This window comes from Otolemur garnettii, unplaced genomic scaffold (genome assembly GCF_000181295.1).
Source record: "Otolemur garnettii isolate 467f Iridium unplaced genomic scaffold, OtoGar3 scaffold00114, whole genome shotgun sequence".
Classification (NCBI taxonomy): domain Eukaryota; kingdom Metazoa; phylum Chordata; class Mammalia; order Primates; family Galagidae; genus Otolemur; species Otolemur garnettii.
The window spans coordinates 5,156,911-5,173,972 of NW_003852509.1; the positions used below are offsets into that span (position 1 = coordinate 5,156,911).

At 43.9% G+C, this 17,062-nt stretch overlaps 1 protein-coding gene across 1 annotated transcript in view; it reads left to right on the forward strand.

The window, feature by feature from the left end:
* Positions 1 to 49: 49 nt before the first annotated feature.
* Positions 50 to 17,062, forward strand: part of TDRP (testis development related protein) — a 30,883-nt gene continuing 13,870 nt past the window's right edge. The window contains exon 1 of the mRNA XM_012809827.2: positions 50 to 162. Within this exon, the coding sequence (XP_012665281.1) occupies positions 61 to 162 (102 nt within the window). The 5' untranslated portion in view covers positions 50 to 60. The remainder of the gene's footprint in view (positions 163 to 17,062) is intronic.

Here is a 17,062-nt window from a genome sequence, read left to right on the forward strand (position 1 = left end):
GGGCCGGTGCCCTGCAGGAGCCGCGGGCCGAGCGCCGGGCGGCGAGGAGGAACGCGGAGCATGTGGAAGCTCAGCCGGAGCCGGGTGCTGCTGGACGAGCCCCCCGAGGAGGAGGACGGCTTGCAGGGGGGGGCCCCGCCCGCAGTCCCCACCCCGGTACAGGTGAGGGGGCGCACAGGTGGGGGGCGTGCCGGTAGTGGATGCGGGTAGGTGGGGGGCGCGCAGGTGGACGGGGCGCGTAAACCGGGACGCGCAGGCCGGGGCAGAGTCGGGGTGCGCAGGTAGGGTGGGAGCCACGTAGGTAGGGGCGGCGTTTGTGAGGATCCCGACTGCAGAGTCAGAACTTGCCCCAAGGATTGTCCGAGGTTCCACAGTTGCTGGTGTCGACCCCCCAGTTAGTAGACAGGAAAGCCGGCGTCCTGGCGGGTTGCGGGGGTTCTAGAACCCCTGAAACGCGTTGGTTCACTAGGGGGCTGTCCCCGAGAACACTGCGGGCCGGCGGCGCTGCCCTCAGCGTCCCCCAGAGTGGGGCTCGCGGCCTTCGAGACGTGGCAGTGCGCGGCTCCCGGGCAGGTGTTCCGAGGCCCGGCCGGCGCAGGCCTGATTCATCTGGCTCTGTGACCTCTCTTCCAGGAGACCAAGATGCCCCTGATGACCACAGAGAAATGCTCAAGTGGGCTGAATATTTGTTTGCGTAAACAATATTTCCTTTTCTTAAACCTTTGAGTTTTCTGGGGGGAAAGCAGAAGTCCTTTATACAGAACATTGAAGGAACATTGGCCAGCAAGTGCAGAGATATGTTTGGTATGTCTAGAATTTTTTAATTAAAAAGGATCCCAGGTGGATCCTGTGTGCATTACATATGCTAACTCATTCTACACAGTAACGCAGAATCCCTTTTACCCCAACGCAGTATTCCTCATGTGCAACAAAATTTAGGTCAGAAATCCAGCTTTTTTCTTAAACGAGGGTCACAAAATTTATTTTCGTGTGAAATATTTGGCAACTTTCTCCTGCTACTCTCAAGCTGTGGAGAAGGGAATGATCTCTCTCTTTGGAGAGATTGTTCCTTCTCCGGTTGGAGCAAAAAGAATTTCTTAGGTAATGAAGTTGTTTCATTTCTTACAGGAGTTAAATTCAGTTCCCCCATCACAGAAATGGGATTACCTTATACTTGTCTTCGGTATTTGATACGGTTATTTTCTGAACTTGTCTTTGAGAAATTACTTTTCAACAGTTAGTGCTTAGCTACCTCTTTTTAAATCTCAAAATATGGTTACTCTATTAGCAAGTCTTTTCTTAATATAATGGTGGATTTATATGTGGTTACAGGGTTGAGGGAAGGAGCTGTAAATAAATAAGGTTGGTCAAAGGTGAACAGAATCATTGTGCATGGATGAACGCTTGGAAATTTTAAATTGAGCCTTCCCGTGTTGTTTCTATTTCTTCTAATGAATACTGGAAAAACCACTTTTTCCTCTTAAGTTCTTATTTTGCAGTTTTTTGTTTTGTTTTGTTTTGGCCGGGGCTGGGTTTGAACCCTCCACCTCCGATATATGAGGCCAGCTCCCTACTCCTCTGAGCCACAGGCACTGCCCTTAAGTTTTTATTTTGAAAAAATTTCTGACATACAGAACTGTAGGAAGACAGATTGACACCCCCATACCTGCCATCTAGATTCCGTCATCGGCAACAAATTTGTTAAGGCTCTTTGCCTGATCATCTGTTTATACAATTGTCATCTATACCCTTTATGTACTCAAGAACAAAACAAAAAACCAAAAACTCCTTTTAAAATAGATTTTTTTAGGTACCCAGCAAATTTCAAGGGAAAGTGGAAAGTGCAGAGAATTCCCATGTGCCCACCGATTATACCCCCTCTTCCTTACTCGCTGTCACTCAGCATCTCCTTCCCCCCATTTGTCACAATCTGTGGTCCTGTGTTGACACAGATTCACCCAGAATCCATCCTTTACATTAAGGCTCACTCTTCATGGTTTACATGGTGTGTACAAATCAATAATGACTGGCATCCGCCACTTTCACTGCTCTAAGAACTCTCCACGCTCCACCTGTTCTACTGTTTCCATTGTTATTTCCAGAATGTCATAGACTTAGAGTCACACAGTTTGTCCCTTTCAGACTGGCTGTTTTCACTTGGTAACATGCATTTAAGTCTCTTCCATGTCTTTTCATGGGTTGAGAGCCATTTCCTTTTAGCCCTGAGTATTATTCCATTGTATGACGTGCCACAGTTTATACATTCACCTGTTGAAGGGCATCTTGGTTGCCTCCAAGTTTTGGCAGTTGTGAATAAAGCTCGCTGTAAACATCTCTGGGCAGGTTTGTGTGTCGACATAGGTTTTCAACTTATTTGGGTAAATACCAAGGAGCACAACTGCTGGATCATATGGTAAAGGTGTGTTTCATTTTCCAAGCTGTTTTCGAAAGTGGATGCACCATTTTTGTGTCCCCAGCAGCAGTGATAGACAGTTCCTGCTGCTCTACATCCTTGCCAGTGTTTGGTGTTGTCCGTGTCTGGATTCTGTTCATTCTGATAGGAGAGAAGTGCTGGTGGTGCTGCCCAACATGCATGGAAGCCAATACCATGGCACCTGCCTTTGAAAAAAGAAAAGCTTTATGGCAAGTCAACCTGGAGGGAGACAGGAGCTTAGGAGGTAATGGTCACATCTCTCTCTAAGGTGAAGACTTGGTTGGGTTTTATAAGCATAGCATGAGGTGTCATTTGATTGGATCTTGCAATGGAGTGATGCTGGGAGCCTTCTTCAGATTGGACCATGCCCCAGAGTGACACAGAGCTCACTCTGATTGGGTCCTGGATCCTGCCTTGCTGTGCCGCCTCTTAATTCAGTCCTGGCTTCTGGGCCTGAGCACCTTGGTTCCACCTGTGTTTACTGACATCATCCAACAGAGCATGTGCAGCCCAGTGGCCCCAACCTGGGGGTCCTTGGTAAAGGTTGGGCTGGATTGTGGTGGTGCTCACAGGGTCTCCTTGTCTGGCTTTCATTTTCCTGATGACATGTGATGTGAAGCAACTTATGTTCTTGTCATCCGTATGTCTTCTTTGGTTCAGTATCTGTTCAGACCTTTTGATCCATTTTTTAATTACATTGTTTGATTTCTTACTGTTGAGTTTTAAATGCTGTTTGTATATTTTGGACACCAGTCCTTATACCTACATGTTTTACAGAGATTTTCTCCCAGTCTGTAGCTTGTCTTTTCGTTCTGTGCACAGTGTCTTTCACAGAACAGAAGTTGTTAATTTTAATGAAGTCCAGCTTATAAATTATTTCTTTCACAGATTGTATCTTTGGTGCTGTATCTAAAAAGTCATTGCCAAACCCACCATCATCTAGGCTTTATCCTGTGTCATCTTCCTAGGACTGAGTTTTGACTGTCGTTTTTATGTTACTTTATTAAGAGTATCTATAGTTTAATGTGTTCTTTGCTTGGGAAAAATTTTGTTAATTATGACAGGTTAGTCATACTCTAAATTTAGTTAATTTCTTCTGGAGGACTGATCTTTATCTCAAAGCTAACTTCTCTTAGAATTAACTTTTAAATTCACGAAAAGTCTACCACAAAACTTCTGCCAAGAAAATTTTGTTTTAAAGTTGAAAAGTAGGAATTAATATATAAGTAGGATTTAATGAGCGTTGAATTTGCTGTCATATGAGAAAGAAATTCTCAGTTCTGTGTCATTTTTAGTCTCTCACGTCCCCCATTTGTCAGTCAGTCTGAAAGTGAACAGGCAGGTTGGGAGTGCCTGCCTGGCTCCAGAAAGGTGTTCACTCCGCAGTTCAGCCCATCCTGTCCACTTCCTCGCATATCAGGTCACACAGCTAGAATCTGGCCTTTTAAACGAACAAAATAGATAATGTTAAGTTCTAATCAATTTGAAATGTGAGGCCTTCAGAATCATTACTTGGATGTCAGGGACACTTAACTGTTACTGAAATGTTTTAACATTGTAGAAAATAAATTTCTCTAAGGTTCTTCTAAGCTATTAGTCTTTTTAATTCATAAGTACACACTTATTTTGTATTAAAATATAACAGTGAGGTTTACAAGGAGAATTGTTCACTGAAGTCGCTTAACAAGGAGACACAGGTTTTCATGAGTCTGATGTTTACTTATTTAATAAAAGGATACTTTGATGCAAATATCTGTGGATATCAACTGTTACGTCTTCACTTCTTGAACCTTGCGGAGGTGAAGCCTGTTAAACTCTTACCTGTGTTTAGAAGCACATGTTTGCTACTACTGATCCTCACTCTGACTTGTTCCTGTGTCCCAAGAGCACATCACCTTCAACACTGCCAGTTGGAAAAACCCATCTTCCAGGGTGTGTGGTGTCAAATGCTATCGAATGGCTATACCAGAATTCCTTTATCTGACCTCTTCAGATGCACATTGAGGCTGCCAGGCCACTTTTCTTAACCTTTGTCCCTCAAAGATTTATGGAAATAGTGGAGAAAGGAGCACAGAGATGCTTTCCACAGTTCAGAGGGGTTTTTTGGTTGCCTCTGAACTGGATTGCACAGAGATTTAACTAGCTTTAAACTAATGGATTTACAAACAAACGTCAGGGAAATTTTGACAATATTTTCACGTTAAAAAATTTAAAAAGGCTTAGGAACATTTTCTATAGGCGTTACAAAGAAAAAAAAGAATCAAGGACTGTTTGGGGTATTTTAAAATCAGACTTTGAAGAAGGGAAGAACCAAGTAGTACTAAATCTCGGTTTGTATCTCACAAAATCATTATTTTGTGATCCTGAGGGGCTTCTGTCGATGATGTTTGCATCAGTGCTGTTTGGGAAGAAAGGAGCGGAATGAACTGGAGAGTTGGTGGTTGGTCTGCTCTGCAGCGCCTGAGGGTGGTTGGAAGGATGACACATTGGGATTGCACCACAGAATGCCCCTTGGTGATTCCATCCTGTCCCCTCCCTACCTCTATAGCTTTACTTTTTTCCATTCTCAAAAATAAATGCAATTATGCACCTCCTCTACTCCAGGAACTAAGTGCTGTAAGTGCTTTTACACCTGGCTCTTCCCACTCAGCAAAAAGTTGTAGACCTTTCCGTATCAATAGACCAAATGATTTTCCTGTATCAGCACATAAAGGGTTTCCTCTTTCTAGTCTATTTGGATATATTTAAATGTTGTATAGTTGTCTTAGTTCATTAGGCGATATAACAAAAATACTGCAAATTAGGCAGCTGAAATAAGAAACATCTGTTTCTCGCAGTTCTGGAGGCTGGAAGTGGGTTTACACATGATACCATCCCCTTGTTAGGGCACTGATACCGTCCTGAGAGCCCCACTCTCATGACCTTATCTAATCACCTCCCTGATCCACACCTGCAGACACCATCACCTTGAAGGTTAGGGCTTCACCATCTGAACTTTGGGGATACATTCAGTCCATAGCAACAGTATTTTCTTGTATGGATATACAGATTTCTTTAACTAGTCTCCCATGGATGACCTTCAGGAAAATGATTTCTAAAGTCTCATTCTATTACAGACACATAGCGTAAGTTCTTTCACAGATCTGAGGATAAATTTCTGGAAGCGGATCTCCCAAGTCCCAGGGGACATGCAGTTGTGGTTTTGATGGGTAGCTCTAACTTGCTCTCCCAAAGAGGTTGTACTGGTTTGCATTCCAACCAGCCGTGTTGTGTGAAAATGCCAATGTAGTGTGACACAGCATGTTAGCAAAACGTAGATTTTATGGGGAAGTGGCATCTTAGTATGGTTTTAATTTGTCTTCTCATGGATGATATTAAATATCTTCTTCTATACTTATAGGCCTAAACAAAGACTTCTAAAAATGTCCCTGACAATTTTATTACCACCTCATGAAACATACAGAACTGTAGCCCAGATGACACTATTCCCATGAAAGCAGCCTGACAGTTCAGATTTGTGCCTTGGTTTCTGGTGGCCTTGGCTCAGTCCATGCCCACCTGTCCCTTGTTGCCACATGACCTTGTGCAAGCTCCTTCACCTTGCCAACCTTTAATTTTGCTTTTTGACTATAAAATTGAGACTAGGAGAGCTGGTGCTGGTGTTCATTGGGGTCTGTGCTCAAGCACAACTTAGAAGCCCTTGGGGTTGGTGCTACCATTTGCTAGGTGAAGAAACCAGTTACAACAGTAGGTGACTTTGGAAAGGTCATGCAGCTACTAGGAGGTGACTGGCTCCTGGACCAAACTTCAGTGAGGACGCCTCCTTCAGCCTGCCTCACCGGCCTGGCAGGGGTCCCCCCAGTGAGAATCCCCCACTCTTAACATCTGAGTTGTTGACCTGCATTTAGGGAGAGTCCCTGCCCTGACGTCTTCTCCTCATCTCTTTCTGTCCATGGACCCCTCTTCTGCTTGGCTGTAAACTGTGGCTCTCTTTGCTGTCCTGGGAGTTGAACTAGATTTCTCTCCCCTATTGAGGTAGTCTTCAATAAAGTCTTCCATTTTTTTTTTTTAATAATGTCAGAAAAACATTTTCTTTAACAATGGTAGAATGTTGGGCGGTGCCTGTGGCGCAAAGGGTAGGGCACCAGCCCCATGTGCCAGAGGTGGCGGGTTCAAACCCAGCCCCGGCCAAAAACTGAAAAAAAAAAAAATGGTAGAATGTTGTAGAAATATAATTAAAAACAAAATCCCAACCTAGACAATTTCACAGTATTAGAAGAAAAAGAAAACAGTTTTATCATGAGTGAGCATTTATCTAGGATGTGAGTATATCACAGACAAAGATTGTAAAGGTGAAGAAATCTTACTCCTCTGTAGATCTGCCCTGTCACATTCATGTTCTCAAGGTACAGTTGCTAAATCTGTCCTGTCATTAAGAGGAGCTAGAGCTTGAACACGGAATCAGCTGGCAGCTGGAGTGAGGCCCATCTCCTCCCAGGAAGGGAGGATTTGGGGCATTCTCTTCCATTTTCAGTAGTTATGAAACTGGGCAGAGACTAATTTAGTATCTGACCTTACAGGAATCATAGTCAAACCCTGGAGGTCTGTGTCAGTATCCAGCATATGTAAACCAGGCCACCCTGCCTCTTAGGGGTAAAATGAAAAAAATGGAGAGTAAATGAAATCATCCATAGCGAGCCCTTAATATTTTTCTCTGACAATCCGACACACTAAGAGAAGAGAAAGTAGATCTTATTAAATAATGGGCAATAATTAATACTTTTTCCTAACTTATGATTAGGCTTCCTTTTATCCCTCCACAAGGGTCTTTGGTGGTACTCCAGAGCGCTCTGTTCCCCAGTGGGTGAGCAGGGAGGGGTGCAGCAAAGTGGACAGGCATGGGGGGAAGGTGACTCCAGACATCAGGACAGACGTGTTCTGCTAATGATGCTCACCTCTGCACCCTGCACACCTGACAGGCCTTCAGAAAGCACTTTCGTCTCTCTTAAGCCGTCTAATTCTAGACTGAAAGCTCTGCTAGAGAGGGCCCATATTTGCCTGTTGTTGCACCCCCTGACCACTTGCTGGTACCCACAAGGACCTGCAAAAGGAATGGACTAGACTGGGGGCTCCTCAGGAGCCACCACTGCCTGCCATAGATGCTGTCATGGCTCTGCGGGAGTGAGGAGGGAAAGGCAGAAGTCAGGGAAGGAACTGTAGCATCTGCAAGATGGACACTCGCTCTCCATCCTTAGGTCTGAGCCGCTTCTAGACATTAAGTTGTTTTTGGGTAAACAAATACTATTTCATAGGGTTAGTGACACTGGACACTCAGAGGAGCCGAATCGGATACTCAGTGTGCAGAGGCACTTCAGTCACATCTGAGCGCTTTGCGAGGAAGGGAGGAGGGCTGCTCACCCTCCCCGACAGAGGCTGGAGGCTTCTGCTGGTGCAGTAAGGAGTACTTCTGTGCTTTGAAAACGTATCGCAAACATTTTCTAGTAGCCACAATAGAGAGTAAAAAAAAAGTTTTAATGCATTTTAGTTTGATATATATAAAATAATGTATCAATATGTAGTCAATTTAAAATTAGTGAGATCCTTTGCATTTTTTTTTTCTATAGTCTCTGGAGTCTGGTCTGTGTTTTACATTTATCAGCTTGGCTCAATTTGCTGTATTTTCACCTGAAATACTTGATCATTGTTTGTACTTTATAAAATTTACAGTTGAAAAAGTAGATTGTTTTATCCATGTTGTTCCAAACATACTTAAAAGTTTTCCAATAACTGAAATGGAGTATTTGTTTTTGAAGTTGAAATTGAAATAATTAAAACATCAGTCCCCTTAGCCCTAATTCAGGTCCTCAATAGCTATTTTTAGCTACTACCGCTGAATTGGAGAGCAGAGCCCTAGAGTGCTCTCGCAGCTTTAAGATCAGCTCATCAAAGAGGGATTGTGGGTTTTTCTACTTGCCTGGGCCTGTAGAATCTCTCAAGGAATTAGCTAGGTAAATTCCAAGGTTCTCTACTATGTCGGGATAGAATGATTAAGGCTTAAGTATCTGTCTCTCAGGCCCTAGTCCATTACCCTCTACATGTTCACCTATAAATGCTAATATTGAGTATTTATGTTGAAAGTGTTATTCCTGAGAGTTTATAACCCTAATTGATAAGATTTACTTTCACTGGTTCTTGCCAGAGCATAAGCGCTACTTAGAGTATCTAAAAGTCGCTGTTCTAATTGTGACGTTGGAGACAGACTGAGGGTCCCGTTGCTGATCCTGGGGCCGGCGCAGCACCTCCAGGGGTTTCCTGTTGTTTCAGAGTGAACCCAGATTCAGACTGAGAGCAGCCTCAGCCTTCCGGGAACCCTGTTCCTTCCTGTCTACTCAGGCAGGCAGTCCTTTGTCTGTTCACTTTTCCGTCTCGGTGCTGTACATAACCAGATAAATCACAGTTTCTGCCCTGGGAGTCCCCTGGGGGCTGCTACAAAGGAGGACAGCCTGTCCTCACCTCTCTTTGGTATAGGAATGGGGGAGGGGACCCACAAGCTGGGGTAAAGCTGCTTCCAAAGCCCAGGACAGAGAATGAGGGTGTCGAACCTGTGCACTGGGGAGAGGGGGCTCTGGATTTGCCCCTGTACTTTTCAAGGTATTAATAAATGTTTATCAAATAAAGAAACCCATGATTTAGCTGTATAATCTCATAGACAAAAGCACAGCACTCTGTACAAAAGTGTTATAACTGGGTGGCTGGTATTGATTAGTTATCACTCTTGAAAGATTCCTTGAATCCTTTTATGTTGGTGTGCTACTGTATACAGAAAGTGGAAAGCTTTTTACTCAGTAGACAGGCTTTTTTGTTTTTGCTTTTTTTTTTAGTAAATGGACGCCTCTCGATTTGGAGGATATAAGCCTAGGTGTGGTACCAGCATGGGCCAGGCACCATGGCACGTGCTACACATCTGTACCTGAGAATAAGGTACCATTACTCTGCAGTACTCACGGGCGGCGTGTCTGCAAATTCACCTGCTTGCTAACATTCTTCTGTAATCCCTGAATCCTTGCTCACGGTGCCTTCTGAGTTTTGCAGGGCAGCAGAACATTTCACCTACGCTCCTCCCAGCTGAGGCCAAAGCACATGGCCTCTGGCTTTTCTGCTGCAGCTCCTGCTGTGAAGAGCTGTCCTCTTCCTACTCCATCCAATGCCCTTACTGCTTGTGGCCTTTTAAACACCCTCGAGAACAGAACTCATGGTCCAGTTGACCCTAATCCAGGTGTTCCTGACTAGAATGGGGGGGGGGGATAACACAGTGTTGGAGAAGTTTCTAATAGGAAGTAGGTCTGGGTTCCAGCAGAGTCCCTCATCCTGTGACCTGCAGCAAGTCAGTTCTCCGCTCTCTCCAGATTACCTGTGTAAGTGAGGAATGAGAGGTCTAAGGGAGCCGACCTTGAAGGTTTTAGGCTTGATGGCCCTACGGTGTTTGTCACAACTGCTCCAGGCTGCCTTTGCAGAGGGGAAGCAGCCACAATGTAAGTGAATGGGTGTGACTACATTCCAATAAAACTTTATTTATAAACACAGGCCATTATTTGTTGACCTTTAATTTAGATTATGTGATCTTTGAAATCTAACTCTAAGGCAATTTAATTCATTAAAATCTAATGAATTAGAATTTGTGATACAGAATTTTTTGTGATTTAAGGTAGAAATAAGAAGTCTTAATAGCTAAAGTCAAAAATAAATAGCATTACCATGGAGCTCATTTATACATATTATTCCTGGGGAAAAAAAAGTGGATTTGTATAGCTCTAAATGTTTCACATAGATTGTCTTATTTGGTCCTTTATCCCATTCTATGAAGACATTAATAATGATTGTATAGTAGAAGAGAAGACATCAGAGCAGTCTGGGATCACAGGCAATACCTTCATCCTGTCAGAGCACAGAGGCTAAAGGATCGGGCAGCGTCCTTGCAGACAGTAGAACTTTGTGACAGTAACACCTTTCTCTATGGACCGTGGTTAGCGCTAACATGTACCCGTCTGAGTGGCGTTGCTGATTTCCCCAAGTTTTCCTTGCGTCTGTGGCTGTCCACACGAGATCACAGTGCTCTGTGGAGTCTGACCACTGCACTGGGCAGAGGCAGCACTCACTCACACCTCCCTGCACGCGCCCTGCTCTTCTCTTCCCCTCCACGTGGGTCAGTGGACGTAATGGACCATCTTTCACCCTGTACTGACCCAGACGTGGCAGGAGGAGGAAATACAGGAGCCTGGATCCTTGACTTTGTTGAACGCTGCACTGCTCCCATCCTATCTTTTGTTTTCTATTCCGTTACAGTAGCAAACTCTGTCATCGCCAATAAACTTTATTACACAGCAAGCCCAGTGGCCTCGCATTTGTCCTGATTCTGTTCAACATCTCTTCTCCTGTCCCAATTCTGAAACTTTAAAATATCTGGAGTAATTTCGTGTTTCCCTGTAACTACTTGCACCGCTTTTTGTATCTTCTTTGCTAAGTATTTGGCTATGGCTAAGACTAAGCTTGCTGATGGAAGATGAATAAGAGTTATTTATGTATTTTTTAATTTGGGATTAATATGAGGGCACATATGATTAGGTTACCTTGTTTACATTTGTACTAGTTGCACTTGAGTCCTTCGCTCAGGAGCTGTGCCATATACCCCTACATTGTGCCCAACAGGTGGGAACTTACCCACCCCCGCCTCCCCCTTGCTTGAATTGAATTGTTTTTCTCTCATGCGGGCTTGTAGTTGTTCATCAACTAGTTTTAACACAGTATTAAGTACATGAGATACTTGTTTGTCCATTCTTGTGATACTGTACTTAGGAAAATATTCTTCAAATCCAACCAGGTAAATACAGAGATGCAGAGTCTCCATCTTTGTTTTACAGCTGACTTACCTTCCCTGGGATACTTGCCCTGCAGTTTGTGAATCCATTCCTGTGTTGATGGGCTCTTGGGTTGTTTCCACATCTTTGTGATTGTGAACGGAGCTGCTATAAATAGTTGGGTGCAAATGTCCTTAGGGTAAAATGATTTCTTTTTCTTCTGAGTAGATACCTAGTAATGGGATTTGAGGATCAAATGGAAAGTCTACCTTGAGCTCCTTGAGGGTTCTCCATACTTGGTTCCAGAAGGCTGCACTAGTTTGCAGTCGCACCAACAACGCATGAGGGTTCCTTTCTCTCCACAGCCACACCAGCATCTGCAGCTTTGGGACTTGGTGGTGTGGGCTTTTCTCACTGGGGTTAGGTGATGTCTTAGAGTGTTTTTGGTTTTCATTTCTCTGATTAGGGACAATGAGCATTTTTTCTTGTGTATGTTGGCCTTCGGTGTTCTCTTATCAAAAGATTTATGTCTCTTTCCCAATGATTAATGGGGTTGTTTGCTCTTTTTCTTGTTCATTTGCTTGGGTTAATTGAGAATTATTTAAAACAAGGTTGTCTTATAGTGATGATTTTTAAAAAATAAGTGGATTTTTTTTTCCCTGAAGTATAACTTAGAAATTTTGTTAGATGTGGCAAGAAGCTATGTCAAGAAATTTTATAGGGAACAGACACTGTATAACTATGATGATTAGGATGATATTCTTACACCTTTATTTTTGTCATAGAAAAAATATGTACCTGTGTGTGTGTGTGTGTGTGTGTGTTTCTGATACCAGCCAATTCTTAATCAAACTGAGTGTCCTACAATTTAATTCACTTCTAACACTCACTACCCAGAATTAGTACAGCCCTCACAGATTAAGGACTGAGTCCCACCAGACCTCTCCCACTGCAGGTGCCAGATCCAAATGAGGGCCGAGTTTTCCATAATTCCCCTGTGTTTCTCCATGTGACAGAGGCGACAGCAGCATGATGGCAGATAGAAAGCCTCAGACCTCCTCCCTCACGGACACAGTCCACAACACTGGTGTGAGAACTATAGAAACCACTTAAAAAATCACAGTAGCCTAGATAAGCCCAAAGCCCATAACGGCTGCACCGAAATGGGTCTTGCACCCTGGTGGCCTCCCACCAAGCTGGCCCGGCTCAGCCTGATTAAGACCACACCCAGCTTGAGCATGAGTGTGGCAGGGAAAGAGAAGACCGGAAGAGAAGCCCCATGTCCTGGCTTTGGGGAAGGTAGTGCCTGATGGCCTAGTTTCTGTCTCCCCCAACTCAGAGCACCGCCAGCTCCGTGGCTTTTTGTAGCACCAGAGAGTTCAGTGTTGCCACAGACTGAGGGTGAACTTTCCCGTCTTCTCCTCACCCGAGGGTTAAGCTACAAGCTTTGTGCTCTCTCCTGGTTGTGCTGAGCTGGAGGTAAAGAATAACTGAATTGAAAAATTATCTATAGGGTGCAAACGCAGACCTAAGTATGTCAAACAAAGAATAAGCAAACTCAATAGCTGGTTTGAAAGTATCAAGTCAGAGGAACAAAACAAATGAAGAGAAGTGAGGAATAACCAAAGGAACTTACACTGTGTCACTGAGTGAACCAGAATGTAGGTTAGGGAAGGAGAAAGAAGGGAGCAGAGAGCTTACTTGAAAACTAGTGATGCAAAACATTCCAGAGGTGGAGAAGGAAATGCACATCCAAATTCAAGAAGCTTACAGGACCCCAGCGACGATGAAACCCAAGCCCACACTGAGACAGATGATATTCAAATTGTCCAAAGTCAAATATTAAGAGACCATTTTGAAAGCAGCAGAAGTGATTGGCTTATCACATAACAGGGAGTTCCCATAAGATTATCCGCAGATTTCCTAGGAGAAAGCTTATAATACAAAGGGAATGAGATGATTCAGCTAATGTGCTGTAAGAAAAAAAAGGAGAAACTGGCCAGCAGCCAAGAAAACTGTAGCAGGCAAACTGTCCTTCAAAAATGAAGAGTAAAAACTTTCCCAGATAGGTTTGTCGCCCGTAGTTCAGTGGGTAGGGCACCAGTCACATGCACCAGGGCTGGTGGGTTCAAACCTGCCCAGGCTGCTAAACAACAATGACAACAACAACAAAAATAGCTGGGCACTGTGGCAGGTGCCTGTAATCCTAGCTACCTGGGAGGCTGAGGCAAGAGAATCGATTAAGCCCAAGAGTTTGAGGTTGCTGTGAGCTGTGATGCCATAACACTCTACCGAGGGTGACAAAGTAAGACTCTGTTTCCAAAAAAAAAAAACTTTACCAGATAAACAAAAGCTGAGGAAGTTCATCGTCACTAGACTTGCGTCAGTAAGAAGTGCTAAAGGGAGTCTTTCCAGCTGACCTTAAAGGGTGCTAGACAGCAATACACAAGTGTACAAAAGGCTCGGCACCCAGTGCTCAGTGGTTAGGGCACCAGCGGATTTGAACTGGGCCCAAGCCTGCTAAACAACAATGACAATTACAATAAAAACATAGCTGGGCATCGTGACGGGCACCTGTAGTCTCAGCTACTTGGGAGGCTGAGGCAAGAGAATCACTTAAGCCCAAGAGTTTGAGGTTGCTATGGGCTGTGACACCACAGCACGCTACCAAGGGTGACCATAGTGAGACTCTGTCTCAAAAAACAAAAAGTATACAAAAATGTAAAACTCTGGGGCAAATACAGATTCCTTTAGTACTATTATATAATAGTGGTGAGCAAACCTCTTTTCTCATGTAGAATTTAAAAGGTAAAAGCATAAACCAGGCATCCTCAAACTACGGCCCATGGGCCACATGCCGCCCACCTAGGACATTTATCCAGCCCACTGGGTGTTTTTGCCACCGCTGCCTGTCCTCCTTAACAACCGACTCATCCCAGGGCCCACAGTCCAGCCCTCCAACGGTCTGAGGGACAGTGAACTGGCCCCTGTTTAAAAAGTTTGAGGACCCCTGGCATAAAATCTCTAAGTAGAAAACTATTTTAATGGATATAAATGTTAAAAATATGTAATTTCTGATAGTGATGATAACATAAGGGGGAAATGAAAAGAAACAGAGTTTGGGGGGAGGTTGTTTGGCATTCATTGAGGGTACAAAAATTAGGTTACACTGATTGCTTTTGTTAGGTAAAGTCCCTCTTATAACTGTGTCCACTCCCAAGAGGTGTCCCCTGAGACCTCCCGTCCCCCTCGCTCCTCCACTCTCCCTGCTCCCTCATTCCCCTGTGAGAATTATTGATGGGGAGGCTGTTTGCCCTTCAGGTCATGATTTCTGCACTGTTACACACAGGCCTGGGATTTGAAAATAATCACTTTTCTTCTTATTGTCCACCTAAACCCTCGCTGAAGCGTTGAGTACCTAATCACGTTGGTTTGTGGCTGGTACAGCCCCACTGCTGTGACTAAAGAGCATCCTCACAGACTTCATTGGAAGTTTGTGGGAGAGAAAGGATTTTTACGCTGGCTTCTGGCAGCAGGTGAAGTGCACGTCTGAAATATTTCTAGGCAGCCTCCTGCACTCGGCAGTTTGGATTTTGGTTGGCAAAGGTAATGGATTGTGTTTTTTTGCCACGAGTGCTTTTTCCAGATTCATAAAAAGGGAAATTTTAAGCATCTTCACTATTGTGAATAACAATAGTCATCCACATAAAAGCTCCATCCTCCTCCTGAGTTTTATGAGACTCATAATGTGCCTGTTATTAAAGCTGACTTGGCATTTAATGGCAAAGGTACGTAAGGATCTTACAGAACAGTTAATGCACTTACTGAATTAATCCTTTTCCTGTACTTTACAAATCTGTTGAACAAAAGAATATTTGTACCCAGGAAGGCGTAGCCAGGGTGTTTTAGGTCAGTAGATCTGTCTGCTAAGTAGGCAGTGTTTATAGCTTTTGATTTTGGAATATATTAGTAATTTCAAATATATTTGTTTTATCAGGCATACAAAATTGTGTGATGATCATAATGCGTATTGATGAATATTAAGCCATCATTTATAAAAGATTAATTTTTATTTCAGCCAAACACCCTGTTAAAACATTTAGTACAGGGAGAAGTTCCCCCAGCCCTTCTCCTTGAGTAACAGCCATCACCAACATGTCCTTGGCCAGTTCATTTTCAAATATATGTTTTAAAAGACATCAGAAGTTTCCAAACTGGGAAATTCCCACCAAAGTAGCTTAGCACTCTGGGTGTGCATTGTCTGGGTTCCAAAATGGGTATCAACAGAGAACAGAGGTCATTTGTCTCAAAAGCTGTGTCCTCAGGGTCTTCCAGTGCTAGTTTCTGGTGTGTTAAAATTTAAACGCTGTCAAGATCTTTAGTTGGGTATTCTGAGATAAATGGTGGAGCACAAAAAACTCTTGTTAAATTGTATCGTAGTGATTCAGGAATAGTGAAGTCAGTGACTTTTTAATCCTGAAACTAGGAGTTTTAAACTCCTAAAACTAGGTCTTAAATGCAGGTTGTTTTAAGGGAGTGCACTAAGTCTGCAGCTGACTCAGAATCTGTGGCCTCGCCTAGAATCTTTGAACATTACACAGAGAAAGGGGAGCCTTCTGTGCCTGCTGTCCCCCTGAGAATTCTCCTGAGGAGTACTGTGCCTTAGGGAAGAGGATGCCCAGATTCGCCATCTGGAGCCTGTCAGGGAAACAGTAGACTTTCCTGTGTGGCCCTTTCTTGATGCCCTTTCTCCTACTTTTAAAAGATTTTGTTTTACAGAAGTTAACAGGAGGAAAAACAACTCTTGAAGGCCACACAGGCAGGTCTGACCAATGAGGGGAGTGGTCACCAGAACCCTGGGCAGATTCCTCTGATAAAGACTCCTTTGTGCCTTCAGGGTCTGGTCCCTGAGGACAAAGGCCCCTGGGCAGGCAGGAGCCCTGGGTCTTCACATTTCCTACTGATAGAGTCAAATGGAGGGGCCCGCCCAAATACCCAGGAAAGAGGGAATGTGCCAACCCCTATCCTCTGACCCTTTAAATTTCCATCCACCTTAACTCATGGGCTGACTCCTTCTTGAACTCAGCTTGCCTGCACCCAGGCGGGAATAAAGGCCAACGTTGCCCACATAGAACCTGGACTTTGTTTCCTTTCATTCACATTTTGAAATAATCTTTTATTTTTGGTCTTTGACCTCTCACCTACCCACAAAAACTGGTCTGGATACAGTTGAACTGTGTTCTCCTTGACCAAGAAGGTAAGTCCCCTTCCCCCCTATTTCTACTTGGCTGGTTTAATTTTTCTTATTGTTTTATAAAACTTTTCTTATATTGAAGACACTAGCTTTTTAACATAATATATTGTAGTTTTTTTTAGTATTTTGCTTGTGTTTTGGTTTTCAAATTTAAAAACAACAGTAAAGTTTGAAATTTAAAAAGCAGCTTCCCTGTCTCTAGGGGCTACTTGGAAGATTTGGGGATGTTTTAAGCTGTTTCCAGAGGCATTTAATTTTGTGTCTCCCCAGATAGTATTCATTTTTCCATTTAAAAAAAAATCTGTAGCAATTAATTGTTATAGAGACTGAGGCAGGGTGTGGAATTGTTTCCCAGTTGCCTGAGGTTCCGGTGAGGGCTGAGGACACGGGCTTCCCCAGGGTCAGAGTGTGAGCCCAGCCTGGCTGCTGTGCCCGGGGTCACAGCGTGAGCCCAGCCTGGCTGCTGTGCCCGGGGTCAGAGTGTGAGCCCAGCCTGGCTGCTGTGCCCGGGGTCACAGC